Source organism: Cherax quadricarinatus, chromosome 72 (assembly GCF_038502225.1).
Source record: "Cherax quadricarinatus isolate ZL_2023a chromosome 72, ASM3850222v1, whole genome shotgun sequence".
Classification (NCBI taxonomy): Eukaryota; Metazoa; Arthropoda; class Malacostraca; order Decapoda; family Parastacidae; genus Cherax; species Cherax quadricarinatus.
Genome location: NC_091363.1, coordinates 8,419,336 through 8,446,231, shown reverse-complemented (window position 1 = coordinate 8,446,231; position 26,896 = coordinate 8,419,336). Strand labels below are relative to the sequence as shown.

Sequence of the window (26,896 nt, the reverse complement as noted above, 5' to 3'; positions counted from 1 at the left end):
ATTCTTTATTATTTCCTTCTCAGAACATTTTAAATGATTTAGATTTACATCATTAAATGTCTTTTCCCTTTTACTTTCGTTCTGGGTGGGAGCGGCAGGCGTCACTACCCTTTCTGGGAGTCTGGTATTAAGTGCTCCACATTGTTGACCTCGGCCAGGTAGCCTAACGGAGTCAGGTTCAAAAATTAAGTCTTTGGGGATAATCTCAGCTGATGTTAACCTTCTACCATTCTTGAATCTTAACGCTTTACTTGTCAGATTTATCACTGGTATTAAGATATGTCTTTTCTCAGAAACCTGGGCTAGATGATGAGGCACCAGGAAGGATTCTAGCTTCCCCGCTAATTGTAAGATACTTCCTGGCTCGACCTTCCTTCCCACTGAGCCTTTAATAAATTTGAATGTATTAGGTGGACATACCTGGTTATATAATACATGAACTGCATAATCTGCGTCTGCAGAGTTCACATTAGGTAACTGCGCTTCAAAAAGTGATTTAGATGGGGTTTTGAATAATTTATTACTCCTACTCATAGAAGCTACTATTGAGGGATGTTCTATGAATTTTATTGGAAAGGAAACCTCATCCAGTATCAGCCGACTGGTTCCCCTTCCTTTGCCATACGACAAGAGGAAGTCAAACCTTCTGAGAAAATCCATACCTAAGAGTAAGTCCCCTGGAAACCTTACTCCAGACACTACTAAACAAGCGTGAACTTTATAACTTTCACCCAGTTCAAAGTACAGGTCCGTTTGTCCCTCGACATTAATATCATTACCATTTACAGCAGTAATATCTCTCTTAGCTTTGCTTATTTTACAACCCCTCCAGTTATTACATACATCTCGCTTAATTATTGACACCTGACTTCCCGTATCAATGAAAGCTACCAATTTTTTTCCATTTACTCTTATTTTAATCATAGGTCTTTCATCTTTGGTAACAAGGTTATCAGACCTATCTTTCTTAACCTTGTACCTTCTTCTTTCGTTAGGAACGAAAATTAGGGCAGTTGGCCCTAATATGGCCAATCCCGCCACACTCCCAGCATTGATTAGTTCTCCGAGCATTCTGTTTATTACGCCCACCACCGCCTGTCCTGCGGTGCGGGGGTATATACTTCTTCTCATTATTGGTTGTCGCCACATATGGTGACTCAGGTGTTACTCTCTCTGAGGCAACAATTCTATCTCCCTTTCTGTCTCTACCATATTCGGACTCGAGAGACATGGCATATTGAACTAGTTCTTCGAAGGTTTTAATCGCTAGTACCATAGCAACTCTAGTTCTCATCCAGACTGGCAACCCTTCACAAAATACCTGCTTTTTATAAAGCTCCAGCTGTTCTGCATTATATTTTAAAGTTCCGCTCACATCTTCCACCCTGGACCATACCAGACAACTGAAGTCCCTTAGAGTGTGTCCTTCCTTCAGTTGCAATTGTTCCAGGTATCGATGGATATTTTCAACTGATACTGCCGTCTGGAACCTATATCTTATAGCATCCTTGAAATTACTCCAGTCCTTTACGTTAATAAATTGTGGGAGACTAAATATGGATGCTGTGTTATCTACAATTGCCCTGAATCCCAGTGAAACTTTCATTTTTTCATCAGATATATTAAGCAAAATGGCCTCAATATTTTTAATCCAAGCTTCTACTTTGATATTTCTTTCGATGGGATTCCTCGGCAAATCTTCTACATGAAATTTCGGCAAATTTTCTAAATATGGCCTATCAACAATTACTGTCCCACACATAGAGGTTCCAACACTACTATCTGGAGCTGATGCCCCAGATAAAATCTTTTGCTGAAGCATAGGGTTCGTTGGGACGTTGAGTGGCTTGGTTAGGGAAGGATTGACCTGGGAAGGCTGGAGGCTCAGAAGTTGGGGTTGGGTCGGGAGTCCCGGTATATTAGATAAGGACCCATTCGGGGAAATACTGAATGGTTCCCCAGCTGTAGTTACAAGTGTGGGTGTTTGGTTAGTATTTACAGGAACAGCATTGGGCAGGTGAACACCTGACACAGCAGGGGAAGCTATGGTTACTGAGGGGTTAGGTATACTAGTAACTGTAGAAGCAGGCGCAGAAGTGGGAACCCTATGGGCAGCTACCCCAGGGACTTGGGGAGCAGGTACAACAATAGGGGATTGAGGGTTACTCATAACTTGAGCAATAACACTATGAAGCACAGAGTTAAGATAAGGATACATACTATAGTCAGCATTAACTGGGTTATTAAAATACGGAGGTATGGGGTTAGTAGCATCCCGGGTTGGTAAAGTTGATACTCCCGGGCTAACAGCAGTGGTAGATGTATTAGATACCACTGGGGCCATAGTATTCGTGGTACTACTGGGGGTCACCGTGGAACCTATATTCGTTCCTGAGCCTTGGACCTGGGGATGGTTTGTCCCTGACATATGTACCCCTGAAGTATTATTTATCACTGAAATCTCATTTTCTTGATTATTTATACCGTCACTAACATTAATCACTGAATCTTGCTGTGGAACCATGTTGCTAGACTCTTCACTTGAGCCTGGTGCGAGATCACTAACATTGACGTTAGCCTCTGCCATTCTGTTCACGAGGAACTTCACCTGTATCCTACTGGATCGTCTGATTGCACTATTTAACGTCTTGCTACGCAAATTATATTTGGTCATCACCCACCTGACAACCATAAGAGTAGGATTGTCCTGGTTTATTCTTAAGGTTACGGTCACAGTGAACGGTAAAACAAATGATAGGCGACACAAAGAAATTAATATTTGGTTTTGATAGCAAAAACCGACCAGTCGTAAAGCACGTGAGCCGCGTTTAATGATAAACGCTAAACCGCTGCCACCATGTGAGACCTCTACCCACTCTACCGGAGGTATCCCAGCGAGTGAGCACGTCCCCTGTATATCCCAGTGCTTAACAAGCTAGGGAATAGCATATGAAGGTACAAATAAAAATGGGAACTATGGCTATAGTTTACTTAATAACATAAAAGGGCTAGAATACATCTCCTGATGGAAATTTACACAATATAACAATTGACCTATGAGACTTATTACCAGGGGGAAGGGTAGATGTTATCAGTAACACGGACTAGTACTCACTCTTAATTCACCGACCAGCTGACCCGAGGTTCCCAATGCGTGGTCTACTACACACGCGGCTGTCCAGAGCTCTCGCTCGACGGACCTGTCACCAACAACCTCCTTGCCCCGCTCTTCCCTGGGCTTATATCGTAGTCAAAGTACCCCCCTCCCCAATGTTGTATGTACCACGTGTACGACCTGACGCCTAGGTCTGAGGCGTCAAGAACAAAAGACCTCAGACGTGGGCGTGGCTACAGACGCCTGCCAAGGCAAGGTGTGACCATATAATTGGTCAAATTAGGTCTCCCCAGAGACCTCACAAGCCCAGCTGGACTACATCACAAATTTCTGTATTAATGTAATATACAACATTTAATGCCCCCAAGAGATTATGTATTATTATTATTAATATGGCATCAAGAGTAGAGACTCTTAGTGATTTTAATGTGTACCTGCATGCCAGCACAGTGTGTAAGCATATTTAGATACAAGTACACATAAGTATAATTATCAGAATACATATAAAATATGTAATACCTTTAAAACACTTTAAATTTTGGAAAGTTTCCAGACATGATAGAGATGTGCTCACAGAGAATGTAAACAAACTGGGTGGGGCGCACCGTTTTAGAAAGACTGGGAGCTGTATAGCAAGTTTTGGTCATAATTTGAAATCGCCGTATAAGTGGAACCCCACAAGGCGTAATGCCGTAAAGTGGAGCTGTACTGTACTTATCCTTTTTTTTTTCTTCTTAAAATATGTATTAACTATAACCAAATCCCTTTCTATACAAAATTCAGTCAAAGGCTTCTCATTATCAGTTACACCTGGCACCCCAAACTTACCAACCACACCCTCTCTAAACATTTTTCTTACTTTAGGATTTAGGTCCCCTACCACAATTACTCTCACTTGGTTCTAAAGTTCCAACACACTCGCTTAACATCTCCCAAAATCTCTCTCACTCTCCTCTACACTCCTCTCTTCTCCAAGTGCATACACACTTACTATGACCCACTTTTTGCATCTGACCCTTATTTTAATCCATGTAATCCTTGAATTTATACATTTATATTTCTTCTTCTCCTTCCATAACTGATCCTTCAACTTAATTGTTACCCCTTTCTTAACTCTAATGCTCTCTTGTTATTGGCTTTAGGTGATTTGTTGTATGTATGCATGCATACATACAGTCACAGTCAGTGGCCTCCACTCCAAAACAACAGATATTAGTGCAGAGAAAAAAAGCTCCCCCACATATCAATATGATGGCATTCGTCTTTGCAAATATACAGGATCTAAACCCAACAACAAACAACAAAATACCTTTCATCAGTGGAATGCTTACAGAGTCGAACACATCGCGGATTTTGCACACATATAAAGGATGACTTTGACAATGAAATATGGATCCCAGGTTATCACCTATACAGATACGACAGGGTGAACAGGACAAAAAGGAGGGGGGATTGACCTGTGCGTCACAGAGTCACTGATATGCTTGGAACTACTAAACAACTCAAATGATGTTGATGTTTTGGTAGTAAAGATTGAGAACCAAAACCTTGTCAGTGTGGTTGTATACAACTTTCCAGCAATTCCAGGAACAGCTTTTGAAAATTGAACATTATCTGGAAAATCTTCCAGTTCCTGTCCCAACATCTTGCTGCTAGGGGATTTCATCCTAAGACATGTAAAATGGAGGAATGTAGCAAATAATGCTGTAGCAGAGATAACCCCAGGAGGCGGATCTACGAAAATTCGCACGCACACACATGCTATTAATTCTCTGCACCAAATTCACCTTAAACCAGATAATAATAAAGCCAACAAGATTGGAGAATACATTGGACCTCATTTTCAGTAATAATGATGATCTGATATGAAATATTACCATATCAAAAACAATGTATTCAGATCACAACATATTGGAAGTACAGATCTGTACTTCTGTTATAATCAATCACGAGGGAGCCTTCACCAAATTCAACTTCATTAACAAAAACATACTGTGGGACCAAGTCAACCATGTCCTAAATGAAATAAGCTGGGAAGATATCCTAAGCAACATGGATCCAAACCTACGTCTAGAAAGAATTAACTCTGTGGCACTCGGGATATGCTCACAGCATATTCCTTGAAGGAAAAGGAAGAGAAGATGTAAACTAGAAAGAGAGAGGCGCTCTCTTTACAGGCTACAAGAGGCCAATATATATGTAATATAAAGGGAGGTATTGGTCAGAGAAATATCATATATTGAACTTAAGCTAACGGAATCTTATAGGAGACAAGAAATGCGAGAAAATCTAAAAGCCATAAATGAAACTGAAAGAAATCCAAAATATTTCTTATGCCAAATCTAAGTATTGGGCCTCTACTTAAATGAGATGGGTCTTACATGGGCGACAGTAAGGAAATGAGTGAGTTACTTAACCCTTTGAGGGTTTTGGTCGTACTAGTACGTCTTACGCGTAGGGGTTTTTGACGTACTAGTACTCATAAATTCTAGCGGCCTCAAATCTAGTGGGAGAAAGCTGGTAGGCCTTCATATGAAAGAATGGGTCTATGTGGTCAGTGTGCACAGTCTAAAAAAAATCCTGCAGCACACAGTGCATAATGAGAAAAAAAAAACTTTGACCATTTTTTTTTAATAAATCAGCGACTTTGCAGTGTATTTTCGTATGGTATTTATTGTTGTATTCTAGTTTTCTTGGTCTCATTTTATAGAATGGAAGACATATTACAGAAATTGAGATGATTTTGACTGGTTTTACAATGAAAGGTGCCTTGAAATTGAGCTCAAAGTAGCAGAAATAATCGATTTTTACCAAACTTCAAAAGTAAACAAATTGTGCCAAGCGTGCAATACACGTCAACTGGTGAGTCTAATATTCTTTCACAAGTGCACCAATAATATTTATACCATTTTTTACACTAATGCAGTAGTCTGCATAACAGTAAATCTTATATTTTTTGTGAAAATAAAAATTCAAAGTGGAAAGCAAAAGAATATAAGAGGGGCCTTGAGACGTGACTAATGACTAGAGGAAATGTCATTTTAGTGCCAGGAATGTCTTTCTTGGTTATTCTGGACCCTATTCGGAAATTGGCATTTTTTGAAATTTGTGTGAAATTGGCAAAATTGCTAAATTCTGACCACTGTACTGGATAGTTGAATTTCATAAATGGGTGGTTTCTTGCACTCACTCGATAGAAAAAATGGAGTTCTAGCGAAATATTCATGTTTTTTGTCGACTAGTACAGTGAAATTGGCCGAAAATGGGGCTCAAAGTGGGCAAAATCGCCGATGCGTAAACATCACCGAGACCGCTAACTTTGCGAGAGCATAATTCCGTAAGTTTTCTATCAAATTTCAAACTTTTGGTGTCTTTATGATCGGGAAAAGATTCTCTATCTTTTCATAAGAGAAAATAATTTTTTTTTTTTTTTTAAATTTGGCCGACCCTGAGAACGAGTTTCGGAGAAGGCCTGTCGACCCTCAAAGGGTTAAGTCCCAGTATGATTTGGTTTTTAGCAAGCTGCTAACCAGACTAAGAATCGAAGACCTAAATTAATTTTTTATGACTGAGACTCAGAATTTGGTACACTTTAACTTAACTGATATTATCCTAACACCACATGACTTTGAAAAGGCAAAAAATAATGCCCATGCATTCTGCCCCAGGCCCAAACTCGTGGAACTCTTTGTTCATCAAGAACTGCAAGAAGCCCGTATGCTTTTAGCATTCTTTGGGGAGAGAGCATGGACACAGGGGTCATCCCACACTTGCTAAAAACAACAGACATAGCCCCACTCCACAAAAGGGGCAGTAAAGCAATAGCTAAGAACTACAGACCGATAGCATTAACATCCCATATCATAAAAATATTTGAAAGGGTTCTAAGAAGGAAGGTTGCCACTTATCTACATACCCATCAGTTACACAACTCAGGGCAACATGGGTTTAGAGCAGGTCACTCCTGCCTGTCCCAACTACTGGTCTATTATAACAAGGTCCTGGATGCTATAGAAGACAAACAAAATGCAGATGTAGTATACACAGACTTTGCAAAAGCCTTCGACAACTGTGAGCATGGTGTAATGGCACACAAAATGCATGATAAAGGAATAACAAGAAAAGTTGGTAGATGGATCTGTAACTTCCTAAGAAATAGAACACAGAGTCAAGTCTGAGGCAGCTACTACGAAAAGCTCTGTTTCACAAGGCACGGTACTCGCCTCCATCCTGTTCCTCATCCTCATATCTGACATAAATTGGGATGTAAGTCACAGCACCATGTCTTCTTTTGCAGATGACACTCAAATTTGCATGACAGTGTCCTCCATTGAAGACACTGTAAGGCTCTAGGCAGACATCAACCAAATCCTTAAATAGGTCTCAGAAAACAATATGAAGTTCAACAAAGAGAAATTTCAGTTACTCTGATATGAAAAATGTGATGAAATTAAAACTGTATTGAAGTATAAAACAAATTCCAACCACACAATAGAGCAGAAAACTAATATATAGGACCTGGGAGTGATAATGCCAGAGGATCTCACTTTCAAAGACCACTACATTGTATGTACTGCATCTGCTAGAAAAATGATAGAATGGATAATGAGAACTTTGAAAACTAGGGATGCCAAGCCCATGACGACACTGTTCAGATTGCTTGTTCTATCTAGGCTGGATTATTGCTGCACACTAACAGTGCTTTTCAAGGCAGGTGAAATTGCTAACCTGGAAAATGTACTGGGAATGGTTGAAGGTCCTTGACTTGTATTTCCTGGAACACAGGCAGGAGAGATACATGATTATATATACAGTGGACCCCCAGTTTTCAGCTGGTGCAGAAATTGTACAATTTGAATTTCAAGCACTTTTTTCGGCGACATTTCCCCCCGGGTTTCGTACATCCACTCAGAAATCATTGGTACCAGACTCGTGTGCCTGGGCCGCTCATATGTTCGTGACTCACTCTTGGGCACATTAAATGTCTTATTTTACATTAATATAAACATTTTCATTGAAAACAGAGTAGGGGAGTTAGTAGATGGGGAGATGGAGGTATTAGGTAGATGGCGAGAATATTTTGAGGAACTTTTAAATGTTAAGGAAGAAAGAGAGGCAGTAATTTCATGCACTGGTCAGGGAGGTATACCATCTTTTAGGAGTGAAGAAGAGCAGAATGTAAGTGTGGGGGAGGTACGTGAGGCATTACGTAGAATGAAAGGGGGTAAAGCAGCTGGAACTGATGGGATCATGACAGAAATGTTAAAAGCAGGGGGGATATAGTGTTGGAGTGGTTGGTACTTTTGTTTAATAAATGTATGAAAGAGGGGAAGGTACCTAGGGATTGGCAGAGAGCATGTATAGTCCCTTTATATGAAAGGAAAGGGGACAAAAGAGACTGTAAAAATTATAGAGGAATAAGTTTACTGAGTATACCAGGAAAAGTGTACGGTAGGGTTATAATTGAAAGACTTAGAGGTAAGACAGAATGTAGGATTGCGGATGAGCAAGGAGGTTTTAGAGTGGGTAGGGGATGTGTAGATCAAGTGTTTACATTGAAGCATATATGTGAACAGTATTTAGATAAAGGTAGGGAAGTTTTTATTGCATTTATGGATTTAGAAAAGGCATATGATAGAGTGGATAGAGGAGCAATGTGGCAGATGTTGCAAGTATATTGAATAGGTGGTAAGTTATTAAATGCTGTAAAGAGTTTTTATGAGGATAGTGAGGCTCAGGTTAGGGTGTGTAGAAGAGAGGGAGACTACTTCCCGGTAAAAGTAGGTCTTAGACAGGGATGTGTAATGTCACCATGGTTGTTTAATATATTTATAGATGGGGTTGTAAAGGAAGTAAATGCTAGGGTGTTTGGGAGAGGGGTGGGATTAAATTTTGGAGAATCAAATTCAAAATGGGAATTGACAGTTACTTTTTACTGATGATACTGTGCTTATGGGAGATTCTAAAGAAAAATTGCAAAGGTTAGTGGATGAGTTTGGGAATGTGTGTAAAGGTAGAAAGTTGAAAGTGAACATAGAAAAGAGTAAGGTGATGAGGGTATCAAATGATTTAGATAAAGAAAAATTGGATATCAAATTGGGGAGGAGGAGTATGGAAGAAGTGAATGTTTTCAGATACTTGGGAGTTGACGTGTCGGCGGATGGATTTATGAAGGATGAGGTTAATCATAGAATTGATGAGGGAAAAAAGGTGAGTGGTGCATTGAGGTATATGTGGAGTCAAAAAACGTTATCTATGGAGGCAAAGAAGGGAATGTATGAAAGTATAGTAGTACCAACACTCTTATATGGGTGTGAAGCTTGGGTGGTAAATGCAGCAGCGAGGAGACGGTTGGAGGCAGTGGAGATGTCCTGTTTAAGGGCAATGTGTGGTGTAAATATTATGCAGAAAATTCGGAGTGTGGAAATTAGGAGAAGGTGTGGAGTTAATAAAAGTACACTGTATTAGTCAGAGGGCTGAAGAGGGGTTGTTGAGGTGGTTTGGTCATTTAGAGAGAATGGATCAAAGTAGAATGACATGGAAAGCATATAAATCTATAGGGGAAGGAAGGCGGGGTAGGGGTCGTCCTCGAAAGGGTTGGAGAGAGGGGGTAAAGGAGGTTTTGTGGGCAAGGGGCTTGGACTTCCAGCAAGCGTGCGTGAGCGTGTTAGATAGGAGTGAATGGAGACGAATGGTACTTGGGACCTGACGATCTGTTGGGGTGTGAGCAGGGTAATATTTAGTGAAGGGATTCAGGGAAAGCTGTTATTTTCATATAGTCGGACTTGAGTCCTGGAAATGGGAAGTACAATGCCTGCACTTTAAAGGAGGGGTTTGGGATATTGGCAGTTTGGAGGGATATGTTGTGTATCTTTATATGTGTATGCTTCTAAATTGTTGTATTCTGAGCACCTCTGCAAAAACAGTGATAATGTGTGAGTGTGGTGAAAGTGTTAAATGATGATGAAAGTATTTTCTTTTTGGGGATTTTCTTTCTTTTTTGGGTCACCCTGCCTCGGTGGGAGACGGCCGACTTGTTGAAAAAAAAAAAAATTCATTAATCCTGGCTTTAAGTGAATCAAAGCTGATGGGGTAGGAGAGTTTCAGTGGGGAGAAATAAATGGAAAATAAATGAGAAATAAATGGGAGCTAGTGCTCCCTCGCTTAGAATATTGCTCAGTGTTGATGACCCCATTCAAAGCAGGAGAAATATCTGAGCTGAAGCAAATACAGTGGACCCCCACATAACGATCACCTCCGGATGCGACCAATTATGTAAGTGTATTTATGTAAGTGCGTTTGTACGTGTATGTTTGGGTCTGAAATGGACTAATCTACTTCACAATATTCCTTATGGGAACAAATTCGGTCAGTACTGGCACCTGAACATACTTCTGGAGTGAAAAAATATCATTAACCGGGGTTCCATTGTACAGAGATTGTTTACGGCTCATATTGAGCCTGTAAAGCACCTACACTACTGGGAACGCCTGCAAGACTTGAACAAGTATTCATTCTAGCGGAGGAGAGAGAGAGGTCCATGATAATACAGTGGTCCTTCAATTATCATCCATAATCTATTCCTGGAAGTGGGACTATTATCGAAATAGATGATTTTCGAATCATTTTTCCCCATAAGAAATAATGTAAATACAATTAATCCGTTCCTGACACCCAGAAGTATTAAACAAAAAAATTTTTTACATGAATATAGATGTAGTACATAAACAATACAATGGGACATGATGAATGAAACATTAACAGCATAACACTTATCTTTATTGGTGATTCTTCTTAGTGTATGGAAGACTGGAGGAGGAGAGACATTGAATTACTGTTTGGAAGGGGAATCCCCTTCCATCAACACCTCAGGTACCAAGTGCTTTTCTTGGGTTACTTCTCTTCTCTGTTTCTTAATGCCACTAGGACCAACTTGAGAGTCACTGGAGTCCTGTCTCACAAAAAAACTGTCCAGAGAGCTCTGTTTCTGGCGTCTCTTTAAAACTTCCCAAAAATGGGCCAAGACTCTGTCACTGTACAAGTTGCTGATATGGCTTGCAACATCCTTCTCAGGGTGATGTTTCTCCATAAATCTTTCCATCCTACCCCACATTTCAAAAATCTCCTTAATTTCTGAAGAAGGCACCTTCTCCCATCTCTCTTCCTCCTCCTCTGCAGCAAGATTCTGAGCTGTGATCTGTTGCTCTTCCTGCTGAAACTCTTGCTCCTTTCATATTGTTCAATGATGTTTTTCATAAATTCATTCATATTTCTCACCTTCTTTACCAAAGGTTTGACACTAGGGGTTTTCTTTGGAGCCATGGTAGCTTATTTAGCACTTGCAAGCACTAAAATGAATGGAATATTATGAAATATTTTGTATGAACACGTGAGGGGACCGTCGCTCACTGGTAAACAGTGGCACACTGGCTGGGAACGGCTCAGAGCCTTGAGTATGCGTCCAGGACGAAAGACGATTAGCGAGTTAATGGACCATTTATGAGCCAATGTTTAGATGAAATAACGGGACTATTTCCGAAATGGACGACTTTCAGGCCGGACGATAATTGAGGGACCACTGTATATACCTGGAAAATACTCGAGGGCCTGGTGCTAAATCTGCACACTGCCATAACAACATACTGGAGTGAGAGATATGGGAGGAAGTGTAATATATAAACCCAGTGAGGAGCAGGGGTGCGGCGGGGAAAATAAGGGAGCACTATCAACATCCGGGGTCCCAGACTATTCAAATCTTACCAGAAGGTATCTGAAGCATGGCTAGAACAAGTGTAGAAGCCTTCAAGAGGAAACTGGACAACTATCTTAACCAGGTGCCAGATCAACCAGGCTGTAATGAATATGTGGGGCAGCGGGCCTCCACCAGCAACAGCCTGGTTGACCAGGCAAGCACCAGACAAGCCTGGCCCATGGCCGGGCTCAGAGAGTAGATATGCTCTTGAAACTCTTCAAAGGTACATCAAAGGTAAGGGGCTGCAAATAGAGTTAGACCTAAAGAAGGAATAGCAATAATGTTGAAGGATAAGTTAGGGCAGGAAAAGAGGGAATATAAATGTATAAATTCAAGGATTATACAGAGTAAAATAACGGTTGGATGTGAAAAGTGGGTTATAGTAAGTGCTTATGAACCTGGAGAAGAAAGAAGTGTAGAGGAGAGAGATTTTGGGAAATGCTGAGTGAGTGCATGGGGAGTTTTGAACAAAGTGAGAGAGTACTTGTGGTTGGGGATCTCAATGCTAAAGTGGGTAAAAATGTTGTGGAGGGAGTAGTAGGTAAATTTGGGGTGCCAGGGGTAAATGAAAATGGGGAGCCTTTAATTGAGCTATGTGTAGAAAGAGGGTAGGTAATAAGTAATACATATTTCATGAAAAAGAGGATAAATAAGTATACAAGGTATGATATAGCACGTAATGAAAATAGTTTGTTAGATTATGTATTGGCAGATAAAAGGTTGATGGCTAGGCTTCAGGATGTACATGTTTATAGAGAGGCAATGGATATATCAGCTCATTATTTAGTTGTTGCTACAGTTAGAGTAAGAGGTAGATAGGACAATAGGAAAATGGCAACAGTAAGTAAGAGAGAGATGAAAGTGTATAAACTAAGGGAGGAGGAAGTTCGGGTGAGATATAAGCAACTATTGGCAGAAAGGTGGGCTGGTGCAGGTATGAGTAGTGGGGGGGTTGAAAAGGGTTGGAAAGGTTTTAAAAATGCAGTATTAGAATGTGGGGCAGAAGTTTGTGGTTATAGGAGGGTGGGTGCAGGAGGAAAGAGGAGTGATTGGTGGAATGATGAAGTAAAGGGTGTGATAAAAGAGAAAAAGTTAGCTTATGAGAGATTTTTACAAAGCAAAAGTGTTATAAGAAGAGTAGAGTATATGGAGAGTAAAAGAAAGGTGAAGAGAGTGGTGAGAGACTGCAAAAGGAGAGCAGATAATAGAGTGGGAGAGGCACTGGCAAGAAATTTTGCTGAAAATAAGAAAAAAACTTGGAGTAAGATAAACAAGTTAAGAAAGCCTAGGGAACAGCAGGATTTGTCAGTTAAAACGAGAGTAGGGGAGTTAGTTGGTGGGCAACTGGAGGTATTGGGTAGATGGCTGAATTATTTTGATGAGTGTTTAAATGTTGATGATGAAAGGGAGGCAGTAATTTCATGCACTAGCCAGGGAGGTATAACATCTTTTGGGAGTGAAGAAGAGCAGGATGTGAATGTGAGGGAGGTGTGTGAGGCATTACATAGAATGAAAGGGGGTAAAGCAGCAGGAACTGATGGAATCATGACAGAAATGTTAAAAGTGGGGTGGATATAGTGTTGGAGTAGTTGGTACTTTTGTTTAATAAATGTATGAAAGAGGGGAAAGTACCAAGGATTGGCAGAGAGCATGTATAGTTCCTTTGTATAAAGGGAAGGGGGACAAAAGTGATTGTAAAAATTATAGATGAATAAGTTTACTGAATATACCAGGTAAAGTGTACTGTAGAGTTATTACTGAAAGAATTAGAGGCAAGACAGAGAGTAGGATTGCGGATGAGCAAGGAGGCCTTAGAGTGGGTGCGGGATTTGTAGAAGCATATATGTGAACAGTGTTTAGATAAAGGTAGGGAAGTTTTCATTGCATTTATGGATTTAGAAAAAGTATATGATAGAGTGGATAGGAGAGCAATGTGCCAGATGTTGCAAGTATATGGAATAGGTAGAAAGTTATTAAATGCTGTGAAGAATTTTTATGAGGATAGTGAGGCTCTGGTTAGGGTGTATAGGAGAGAGGGAGATTACTTCTCGGTAAAAGTAGGTCTTAGACAGGGATGTGTAATGTCACCATGGTTGTTTAATATATTTATAGATGAGGTTGTAAAAGAAGTAAATGCTAGGGTGTTCGGGAGAGGGGTGGCATTAAAATATGAGGAATGAAATACAAAATGGGAGCTGACAGTTACTTTTTGCTGATGATGCTGTGCTTATGGGAGATTCTAAATAAAAGTTGCAAAGGTTAGTGGACGAGTTAGGGAGGATGTGTAAAGGTAGGAAGTTGAAAGTGAACATAGATAAGAGTAAGGTAATGAGAGTATCAAATGATTTAAATGAAGAAAATTTGGATATCACATTGGAGAGAGGGAGTATGGAAGAAGTGAATGTTTTCAGATATTTGGGAATGGACTTGTCAATGGATGGGTTTATGAAGGATGAGGGCAACCATAGAATTGATGAAGGAAAAAAGACAAGTGGTGCACTGAGGTGTCTGTGGAGACAAAAAATGTTATCCATGGAGGCAAAGAAGGGAATGTATGAAAGTATAGTGGTACCACCATTCTTATATGGATGTGAAGCTTGGGTTGCAAATGCTGCAATGAGAAAGCGGCTGAAAGCAGTGGAGATGTCCTATCTAAGAGCAGTGTGTGGTGTATATATTATGCAGAGAATTCGAAGTATGGAAATTAGGAGGAAGTGTGGAGTTACTAAAAGTATTAGTCTGAAGAAATTTGTTGAGATGGTTTGGTCATTTAGAGAGAATGGATCAAAGTAGAATGACTTGGAGAGCATATAAATTTGTAGGGGAAGAAAAGAGGGGTAGGAGTCATCCTCAAAAAGGTTGGAGGGAGTGGTAAAAAAAGTTTCGTGGGTGTGCAACTTGGACTTCCAGCAAGCATTTGTGAGCATGTTAGAGAGGAGTGAAAGGAGACAAATGATTTTTGGGACCTGAGGAACTGTTGGAGTGTGAGTAGGGTAATATTTAGTGAAGGGATTCATGGAAACCGGTTAGCTGGACTTGAGTCCTGGGAATGGGAGGTACAGTGCCTGCACTTTAAAGAGGGGTTTGTGATATTAGCAGTTTGGAGGGACTTCTAAACTGTCATATCTGAGCGCCTCTGCATAAACAGTGATAATGTATGAGCGAGGTGAAAGTGGGGATTTTCTTTCTTTTTGGTCGCCCTGCCTCAGTGGGAGACGACCGATGTGTTGAAAAATATATGTCTTTCTTTCAACACACCGGCCATATCCCACCGAGAAGGGGTGGCCCAAAAGGAAAAGCGAAAGTTTCTCCTTTTACATTTAGTAATATATACAGGAGAAGGGGTTACTAGCTCCTTGCTTCCGGCATTTTAGTCACCTCTTACGACACGCATGGCTTACGGAGGAAGAATTCTGTTCCACTTCTCCATGGAGACAAGAGAAAATAAACAAGAACAAGAACTAGAAAGAAAATAGAAGAAACCCCAGAGGGGTGTGTATATATATGCTTGTACATGTATGTGTAGTGTTACCTAAGTGTAAGTAGAAGTAGCAAGACGTACCTGAAATCTTGCATGAAAAATATATGTATAAAATATAAAATAACTTTGAAACACTTGAAATTTTGGAAAGTTTCCAGACATAATGGAGAGACCCAGAGCACACACAGAATGTGAACAAACTGGGTGGCACACGGTGACCATATTAGAGAATCAAGTGGGGGAGCCGTGTAGTGAGTTTTGATCATTACAGTGGACCCCCGGTTAACGATATTTTTTCACTCCAGAAGTATGTTCAGGTGCCAGTACTGACCGAATTTTTTCCCATAAAAAATATTGTGAAGTAGATTAGTCCATTTCAGACCCCCAAACATACACGTACAAATGCACTTACATAAATACACTTACATAATTGGTCGCATTTGGAGGTAATCGTTATGCGGGGGTCCACTGTATTTGAAAAATGTCCGTATTAGTGGAATGCCGTAAGGCGAAATGCCATAAAGTGGGGCCCTACTGTATGTGGAAAACCCAAGAGAGATAAACCCAAATTTGCACATGAAAATCACTCCTCATAAAAGGAAAAGACTTGGCAGGTGATGCAACATCCCTCCCCCCCCAATGAAATGCAGGGACGCCACTAGCACAATAAGAGACAACTCACTAAGTGTCCAACATGTGGCCAGCAGTAACAGTCTGGTTGATCAGGCCCTGATCCACCATGAGGCCTGGTCACAGACTGGGCCACAAGGTCATTGACCCCCCAAAACCCTCTCCAGGCATAGCCATCACCTGTGTACCATTCTATTAAAAGTAATTCATTAATTTTATTCCTAGCACTTCATCTATTAGTACAAAGTACATTTATATGTTTTTCTTGTTGTACATGAATGGTATACAATTCCAAACCAACAGTATGAAAATTAGACTTGTGCAACATCTGGGTATCTTTATTGTAGATGTTTTGCCAACCAGTGGCTTTAGCAATACAAATTCAAGGATATAATTGGAAGTAGAACTATATACAAATGATGAGGTAATCGGTCCCTCACTGGGAAATCCTGCCTACAAGTGACACTGTCTTTGTTTGGTACATGCCTCTTACCATCTGATGCGAGTATATAAGAACCAGCCTTCTTGCTTGTGCTTCAGATTCTTCGTGACTACGGTACTCTTCATGAACTCCAAGGCTAGGAACTGATTACCTCATTTTTTGTATGTAGTTCTACTTCCAGTTATATACATGAATTTATATTGCTACAGCAACTGGTTGGTGAAACGTCTACAATAAAGATACCCAGATGTTGCACATGTGTCTAATTTTCGTGTTTTTGATTCTGCACATTTTTCCTATTCAACTTTGCTTTTCCACAATTTCTGTTATCATTGCCCAGTGTTACTTGATGACTGTTTTTCTTAAGACTCATGATATCAAGCCTGAATCAGTGTTTCCACACATACTTTCGTTTCTTAAACCCATACCTCTAACTAATACTAGTTTAAAGCCCTAACAATACCTTCAACTGAACATGTGAGAATACCAACACCTGCCCTGTCAGTGTGTGGAACAATCTGCCAAGTAGAGTAATAGAGGCTAAGACCTTGGGTAGCTTTAAAAAGAGAGTGAATAAATATACAAGTAAAAAGGGCTGGGTTTGATAAATACCTGAGGTACTGAAACAAATTCTTGGGTGACCTTGGAAAAGGGTTGGACAAATGTGTGGGTGGGAATGTGTGATTTTGATAGGACCTGCCTTGTATAGGCCAGTAGGCCTGCTGTTGTGTTAATCCATTATTTACATTGGCTATAGTTGAATGGTAAAAAAAAGCATCTTATACTTTCGCAGGTGTCAACGAGTAGGAGCGTGTTTTTCATTGCTGTTCCTGTCCATGTTGGGAGAAGCCATGTGGTATGAAAAAGAAGAAGAAGATCCTAGTAATTCTGGAGTTCAGATTGGCCCATTCAACATGAGCTCAACTAGGGTATGTTATGCCTAACTCTTTCAAGCCCTTTAAGTGTTAAATTTATTTTACATATTTATGAAGTGTTTTAGGCTCTTTACACAAACTATGACCTATGGGAATGATTACAAATGGCTATATATATGAAATATGTGGCATGGTTGTGACATTCAACAGGAAGCCTTAGTTTATGCAGGGTATTTGGGGAATAATTAGATTAAACCTTGTACATAAATGGTATACAATATCGACAAAATGAGGAATTAGACACATGTTCAGCATCTGGTTATCTTTATTTGTAGATGTTTTGCCAGCCACTGGCTTTAATAAAAATCAACCAGTCTTATCCTGTCTAGACTTTAGTTTTTAAGTACAGCTTCTCCTCACTTAGCGACATACATGTACCTGTTTACTGATGCCTTGGACTTATGATGGGCTCTGACCAGTATGCATTCCTAAATAATGTATACTAGAGCTGATTTCCTCTATTCCGTTTATTACAGTATACAGTACGCTACTGTATAAACTTTTAAAAATACACCATAAATGTTTTAAATAGTGCAAAGGTGACATTAAAACAATATAAAAAACAGTTGACACATATCCTCTACCATTATAGTATGCTCCTCACTTAGCAACAAATTCGTTTACCGACATGCTCTTAGGAACAGAACTCCATCATTAAGTGAGGACAGGCTGTATTAGGATTAGTCTGCATGAAATGCCCCAGCATGATAGTGACTTTCTTTGTACTTAACAAATCAAAATTGGAATTACACATTGTAACCTTTGCAAGGAAATAAAATCTTTATATTTTATCTTTATCAGTACAATACAAGGACATAATGTGAAGAAATATACATATACAAAAGATGAGGTAATCAATCCTTCAGCCTTGGAGGTGCTCTTCACCAGCTCCAAGGCTGAGGGACTTATTACCTCATCTTTTGTATATATTTCTTCACATTATGTCTTTGTACAGTGAACCCCCGACTTACAAAGGCCTCATCTAACAATAAAATCGACTTGCAAAGAGTTTCAGCTTAAAAAATTTCCCCCGACGTATGAACAAAAACTCGACTTACATGTCCCTCTGGCCTGAGCGCGCCTTAGCTGCCCTGCCTTCAGTTATTGTGCCAATGTTTACAAGCCAGTGCGGTTGTTCCCATGCATACATTCGGTACATTTTGTATTATTCCAGTGCTTTTATTATTGTTTTACAAAATAAAGATACAGTGGACCCCCGCCTTACGATCAGCTTCCAATGCGACCAATTATGTAAGTGTATTTATGTAAGTGCTTTTGTACATGTATTTTTGGGGGTCTGAAACGGACTAATCTAATTCACAATATTCCTTATGGGAACAAATTCGTTCGGTAACTGCACCTGAACATACTTCTGGAATGAAATTATATCGTAAGGCTGGGGTCCACTGTATTATTATTCTTCTTATTATTATTATTATTATTATTAAGTGAATTATCCATATTGTATATTTTACAAACATTTTTCATAATTATTTGTGGCTTATCCCATCTTTGTATTTGTCGTAATGTTTTGTGAAAGTTTTATTATTGTTTTACAAAAAAAAAAGCTGACTGTCTATTATTGTCACATAAGTGTGCTACTATTTGTCAGTGCACAATACCACTTTGATGCTGGTATACTAAAATTTTGTATTATTTTTATCATGCAGGTTTTTATTGCAATAATGACCAACCTGCTCAGGTTACCGGCATCATTCGTCATTGTATACATATTCCGTAAGTCACGTCCAAGAAAGCTCCGCAGGTCACGAGTTGAGCTGGCCCTCGAGAGAGCAAGTAAGTCACTTAATGTGCTAGGTACCAGCAGGCATATACTACTGAAAGAAATGTATAAATAATAATAATAGTCATAGTTTTTGTGTCCATTATATACTCAGTGACCATTGTATTATGTATACCACTCTAGTACTGGGTAGGGGCCTCCCTCTGTTCCCAGACCATCCTGAATTCTTCATGGCATGGATTCAACAATGTGCTAGAAACATTTCTAAGAGATTCTTGTTTATATTAAAGCCATATAGTATGAACTAATAGAATATTAAATTCTCTTGAATTCATTGAAAGTTCCTAAATTTACACCTTACTGTTATTGGCTTATTAATCTTAAATTAGTTTTAAGTTTGCCTGAAGTGCTCTGCATATACGTGGGCTTTTGGCATGTACTCCCAAATGTCATTCTCAAAATTCGAATTCAAAATTTTTATTTCTTTGTAAAGCTTACAATGTGTCATTTATTATTTTTTTTAACAAGTTGGCCATCTCCCACCTAGGCAGGGTGACCCAAAAAGAAAGAAAATCCCCGAAATGAAAATACTTTTATCATCACTCAGTTTCACCTCACTCACACATAATCACTGTTTTTGCAGAGGTGCCCAGATACAACAGTTTAGAAGCATATATGTATGAAGATACAATATAAAAAGTGACCTGAAATAATTATAATATCAGGGACCCAGTTAGTATATATATACCATAATATTACACATCCCACCAAACAGCCAATATCCAAAACCCATCCTTGAAAGTCCAGGCATTGTACTTCCCATTTCCAGAACTCAACACTGGCTATATAAAAATAACCTGTTTCCCTGAATCCCTTCACTAAATATTACCCTGCTCACACTCCAACAGCTCGTCAGGTCCCAATCACTCTTATCTAACACGCTCATGCATGCTTCCTGGAAATCCAAGCCCCTCGCCCACAAAACCTCCTTTACCCCCTCCCTCCAACCTTTTCGAGGACGATCCCTACCCTGCCTTCCTTCCCCTACAGATTTATACACTCTCCATGTCATTCTACTTTGATTCATTCTCTCTAAATGACCAAACCACCTCAGCAGCCCCTCTTCAGCCCTCTGACTAATACTCCTAATTTCCACACTTCAAATTCTATGCATAATATTTACACCACACATTGCCCCTAGACAGGAAATCTCCACTGCCTCCAACTGCCTCCGTTCTGCAGCATTTACAGCCCAAGCTTCACATCCATATATGAGTGTTGGTACCACTATACTTTCATACATTCCCTTCTTTGCCTTCATTGATAATGTTTTTTGTCTCCACATATACCTCATCACACCACTCACCTTTTTTTCCTCATCAATTCTATGGTTAACCTCATCCTTCATAAACCCATCTGCTGACACATCAACTCCCAAATATCTAAAAACATTCACTTCTTCCATACTCCTTCTCTCCAATGTGATATCCAATTTTTCTTTATCTAAATCATTTGATACTCTCATCACCTTACTCTTTTCTATGTTCACTTTCAACTTTCTACCTTTACACACACTCCCAAACTCGTCCCCTAACCTTTGCAACTTTTCTTTAGAATCACCCGTAAGCACAGTATCGTCAGCAAAAAGCAACTGTGCCAATTCCCATTTTGTATTTGATTCCCCATAATTTAATCTCACCCCTCTCCTGAACACCCTAGCATTTACTTCTTTTACAACCCCATCTATAAATATATTAAACAACCATGGTGACATTACACATCCCTGTCTAAGACCTACTTTTACTGGGAAGTAGTCTCCCTCTCTTCTACACACCCTAACCTGAGCCTCACTATCCTCATAAAAACTCTTAACAACATTTAGTAACTTACCACCTATTCCATATACTTGCAACATCTGCCACATTGCTCCCCTATCCACTCTATCATATGCCTTTTCTAAATCCATAAATGCAATAAAAACTTCCCTGTCCGATAACATTCTTCTTTGCAAATATACAGGGTCTAAAAACAGCAACAAACAACAAAATACCTTTCATCCGTGGACTGCTTGCAGAGGCAAAGGCAATGTTCGCGGCTTTCACTGAGACCCACATAAAGGATCACTTGGACAACGAAATATGGATCCCAGGTTACAACCTATACAGATGTGACAGAGTGAACAGGCAAAAGGGGGGGGTTGGCCTGTACATTGCAGAGTCACTTGTTTGCACAGAACTGCTTAATGCCTCAAATGATGTAGTGGAAGTTTTAGCAGTAAAGGTCGAGAACCAAAGCCTAGTCATTGTGGTAGTCTACAAGCCTCCAGATGCAACATCCCAGCAATTCCAGGAACAGCTGTTAAAAATTGACCACTGTCTGGAAAATTTTCCAGCTCCTGCACCCAACATCTTGCTCCTGGGGGATTTCAACTTAAGGCACCTAAAATGGAGGAATATAGCAAATAATATTGTTGCAGTAATAACACCAGGAGGCAGCTCTGATGAAAACTCACACTCACACGAGCTTTTAAATCTCTGCACAAAATTCAATTTAAACCAGCAAATAATAGAGCCTACTAGACTGGAGAATACACTAGACCTCATCTTCACTAACAATGATGATCTGATAAGAAATGTCACCATATCAAAAACAATATACTCAGATCACAACATAATTGAGGTTCAGACATGTATGCGTGGAGCCCCAGACCGACAAAATGAGACTAGTCACGAGGGAGCATTCACCAAATTCAACTTTAATAACAAAAACATAAAGTGGGACCAAGTAAACCAAGTCCTAACCGATATAAGCTGGGAAGATATACTAAGCAACACAGACCCCAACTTATGCCTAGAACAGATTAACTCGGTGGCACTCGATGTATGCACAAGGCTTATTCCTCTAAGAAAAAGGAGGAGTAGATGTAAAATAGAAAGAGACAGGCGCTCCCTTTACAGGCGACGGAAAAGAATAACAGAGCGGCTAAAAGAGGTCAATATATCTGAAATGCGTAGGGAGACACTGGTCAGAGAAATAGCAAGCATCGAACTTAAGCCAAAAGAATCCTTTATGAGTCAGGAATCGCGGGAAGAACTAAAAGCCATAAATGAAATCGAAAGAAACCCAAAGTATTTCTTCTCCTATGCCAAATCAAAATCGAGAACAACGTCCAGTATTGGGCCCCTACTTAAACAAGATGGGTCCTACACAGATGACAGCAAGGAAATGAGTGAGCTACTCAAGTCCCAATATGACTCAGTTTTTAGCAAGCCGCTAACCAGACTGAGAGTCGAAGATCAAAATGAATTTTTTATGAGAGAGCCACAAAATTTGATTAACACAAGCCTATCCGATGTTATCCTGACGCCAAATGACTTCGAACAGGCGATAAATGACATGCCCATGCACTCTGCCCCAGGGCCAGACTCATGGAACTCTGTGTTCATCAAGAACTACAAGAAGCCCCTATCACGAGCCTTTTCCATCCTATGGAGAGGGAGCATGGACACGGGGGTCGTCCCTTAGTTACTAAAAACAACAGATATAGCCCCACTCCACAAAGGGGGCAGTAAAGCAACAGCAAAGAACTACAGACCAATAGCACTAACATCCCATATCATAAAAATCTTTGAAAGGGTCCTAAGAAGCAAGATCACCACCCATCTAGAAACCCATCAGTTACACAACCCGGGGCAACATGGGTTTAGAACAGGTCGCTCCTGTCTGTCTCAACTATTGGATCACTACGACAAGGTCCTAAATGCACTAGAAGACAAAAAGAATGCAGATGTAATATATACCGACTTTGCAAAAGCCTTCGACAAGTGTGACCATGGCGTAATAGCGCACAAAATGCGTGCTAAAGGAATAACAGGAAAAGTCGGTCGATGGATCTATAATTTCCTCACTAACAGAACACAGAGAGTAGTCGTCAACAGAGTAATGTCCGAGGCAGCTACGGTGAAAAGCTCTGTTCCACAAGGCACAGTACTAGCTCCCATCTTGTTCCTCATCCTCATATCCGACATAGACAAGGATGTCAGCCACAGCACCGTGTCTTCCTTTGCAGATGACACCCGAATCTGCATGACAGTGTCTTCCATTGCAGACACTGCAAGGCTCCAGGCGGACATCAACCAAATCTTTCAGTGGGCTGCAGAAAACAATATGAAGTTCAACGATGAGAAATTTCAATTACTCAGATATGGTAAACATGAGGAAATTAAATCTTCATCAGAGTACAAAACAAATTCTGGCCACAAAATAGAGCGAAACACCAACGTCAAAGACCTGGGAGTGATTATGTCGGAGGATCTCACCTTCAAGGACCATAACATTGTATCAATCGCATCTGCTAGAAAAATGACAGGATGGATAATGAGAACCTTCAAAACTAGGGAGGCCAAGCCCATGATGACACTCTTCAGGTCACTTGTTCTATCTAGGCTGGAATATTGCTGCACTCTAACAGCACCTTTCAAGGCAGGTGAAATTGCCGACCTAGAAAATGTACAGAGAACTTTCACGGCGCGCATAACGGAGATAAAACACTTCAATTACTGGGAGCGCTTGAGGTTTCTAAACCTGTATTCCCTGGAACGCAGGAGGGAGAGATACATGATTATATACACCTGGAAAATCCTAGAGGGACTAGTACCGAACTTGCACACGAAAATCACTCACTACGAAAGCAGAAGACTTGGCAGACGATGCACCATCCCCCCAATGAAAAGCAGGGGTGTCACTAGCACGTTAAGAGACCATACAATAAGTGTAAGGGGCCCGAGACTGTTCAACTGCCTCCCAGCACACATAAGGGGGATTACCAACAGACCCCTGGCAGTCTTCAAGCTGGCACTGGACAAGCACCTAAAGTCAGTTCCTGATCAGCCGGGCTGTGGCTCGTACGTTGGTTTGCGTGCAGCCAGCAGCAACAGCCTGGTTGATCAGGCGCTGATCCACCAGGAGGCCTGGTCACAGACCGGGCCGCGGGGGCGTTGACCCCCGAAACTCTCTCCAGGTCTCACATATATACTACTTCAATGTAAACACTTGATCTACACATCCTCTACCCACTCTAAAACCTCCTTCCTCATCCACAATCCTACATTCTGTCTTACCTCTAATTCTTTCAATTATAACCCTAATGTACACTTTTCTTGGTATACTCATAAACTAATTCCTCTATAATTTTTACAATCTCTTTTGTCCCCCTTCCCTTTATATAAAGGGACTATACATGCTCTCCGCCAATCCCTAGGTACCTTCCCCTCTTCCATACATTTATTAAACAAAATTACCAACCACTCCAACACTATATTCCCCCCTGCTTTTAACATTTCTGTCATGATCCCGTCAGTTCCTGCTGCTTTACCCCCTTTCATTCTATGTATTGCCTCACGCACCTCACCCACACTCACATCCTGCTCTTGTTCACTCCCAGAAGATGTTATGCCTCCCTGGCCAGTGCATGTAATGACCGTCTCCCTTTCTTCGTCGACATTTAAAAGTTCCTCAAAATATTCCTACCATCTACCCAATATCTCTCCATCTCCCCATCTTCTAACTCCCCTACTCTGTTTTTAACTGACAAATCCATTTATTCCCTAGGCTTTCTTAACCCTTAAACTGTCCAAACGTAGATCTATGTCCATGTGCAAGGGGCTCCAAACGTAGATCTACATTTTTTTTACATGCTTTCAAATGGGGAAAATCAAGGTCGGAGCACTATGCATGTGAACGTAGATCTACGTTTGGACAGTTTAAGGGTTAACTTGTTTCTCACTCTAAAATTTTTTCTTATTTTCATTAAAATTTCTTGACAGTGCCTCTCTCTCACTCTATCATCAGCTCTCCTTTTGCACTCTCTCACCACTCTCTTCACCTTTCTTTTACTCTCCATATACTCTGCTCTTCTTATAGCATTACTGCTTTGTAAAAGTCTCTCATAAGCTACCTTTTTCTCTTTTATCACACCCTTTACTTCATCATTCAACCAATCACTCCTCTTTCCTCCTGCACCTACACTCCTATAGCCACAAACTTCTGCCCCACATTCTAGTATTGCATTTTTAACCCTTTGACCGTCGCGGCCGTATATATACGTTTACGAGGTACCGTGTTTGACGTATATATACTCATAAATTCTAGCGGCTTCAAATCAGGCAGGAGAAAACTGGTAGGCCCACATGTGAGAGAATGGGTCTGTGTGGTCAGTGTGCACCATATAAAAAAAATCCTGGAGCACGCAGTGCATAATGAGAAAAAAAAAACTCCGACCGTTTTTTTTTTTTTAAGTTCTCCTTTTACATTTAGTAATATATACAGGAAAAGGGGTTACTAGCCCCTTGCTCCCGGCATTTTAGTTGCCTCTTAAAACATGCATGGGGCACGGAGGAAGAATTCTGTTCCACTTTCCCATGGAGATAAGAGGAAATAAACAAGAACAAGAACTAGAAAGAAAATAGAAGAAAACCCAGAGGGGTATGTATATATACACTTGTACATGTATGTGTAGTGTGACATAAGTGTAAGTAGAAGTAGCAAGACGTACCTGAAATCTTGCATGTTCATGAGACAGAAAAAAGGACACCAGCAATCCTACCATCATGTAAAACAATTACAGGGTTTCGTTTTACATTCACTTGGCAGGACGGTAGTACCTCCCTGGGTGGTTGCTGTCTACCAACCTACTACCTAGGTCGTTCCTTCATGACTTTCCTAAAGTGTTTCACAACAGTGTCAGTGTAATAGTCTCCAGCACGGCTTGCAATAGCTGTTTGAGGGTGATTTTCATCCATGAAGGTTTGCACTTCAAGCCACTTTGCACAGATTTCCTTAATCTTTGAAGTAGGCAACTTCTTCAATTTCTCTCTCCCCTCCTACGAAACAATTTCCTCAGGTGTGGCCTCTTGCTGTTGAAGTTGATCTAGCAGCTCATCAGTGGTTAGTTCTTCATTGTCCTCCTCCACCAACTCTTCCACATCCTCCCCACTAACCTCCAACCCCAAGGACTTCCCCAATGCCACAATTGATTCCTCAACTTGCATAGGATTCTCAGGGTTAGCCTCAAATCCTTCAAAATCTCTTTGGTCTACACATTCTGGCCACAGTTTCTTCCAAGCAGAGTTCAAGGTCCTCTTAGTCACTCCCTCCCAAGCCTTACCTATAAGGTTTACACAATTGAGGATATTAAAGTGATCTCTCCAAAACTCTCTTAGAGTCAATTGAGTTTCTGAGGTCACTGCAAAGCACCTTTCAAACAGAGCTTTTGTGTACAGTTTTTTGAAGTTTGCAATAACCTGCTGGTCCATGGGCTGCAGGAGAGGAGTGGTATTAGGAGGCAAAAACTTCACCTTAATGAACCTCATGTCCCCACAAAGTCGCTCTGCCAAGTCTGTAGGATGACCAGGGGCATTGTCTACCACCAGGAGGCACTTAAGGTCTAATTTCTTTCAGTTAGGTAATTTTTCACAGTGGGGGCAAATGCATGGTGTAACCAGTCATAGAAAAAGTCCCTAGTGACCCATGCCTTATTGTTTGCCCTCAACAGCACACAAATTAGCCTTGAGGATATTCTTTTGCGTGAATGCTCTGGGAGTTTCAGAGTGATACACTAATAAAGGCTTCACTTTGCAATCACTACTAGTATTGGCACACATGAGAAGAGTAAGCCTGTCTTTCATAGGCTTATGTCCTTGGAGTGCCTTTTCCTCCTGAGTAATGTAGACCCTGCTTGGCATTTTCTTCCAAAATAGGCCTGTTTCGTCACAATTAAACACTTGTTCAGGTTTCAGT

The 26,896-nt window shown here is 40.5% G+C and overlaps 1 protein-coding gene across 1 annotated transcript in view; it reads left to right on the top strand.

Moving 5' to 3' along the window:
• LOC128701426 (location of vulva defective 1-like) overlaps positions 1-26,896 on the top strand; it is a 384,351-nt gene that overhangs the window by 194,727 nt on the left and 162,728 nt on the right. Inside the window, exons 26-27 of the mRNA XM_070100373.1 lie at positions 17,214-17,349; positions 19,026-19,152. Coding sequence (XP_069956474.1) covers positions 17,214-17,349; positions 19,026-19,152 — 263 coding nt within the window. The remainder of the gene's footprint in view (positions 1-17,213; positions 17,350-19,025; positions 19,153-26,896) is intronic.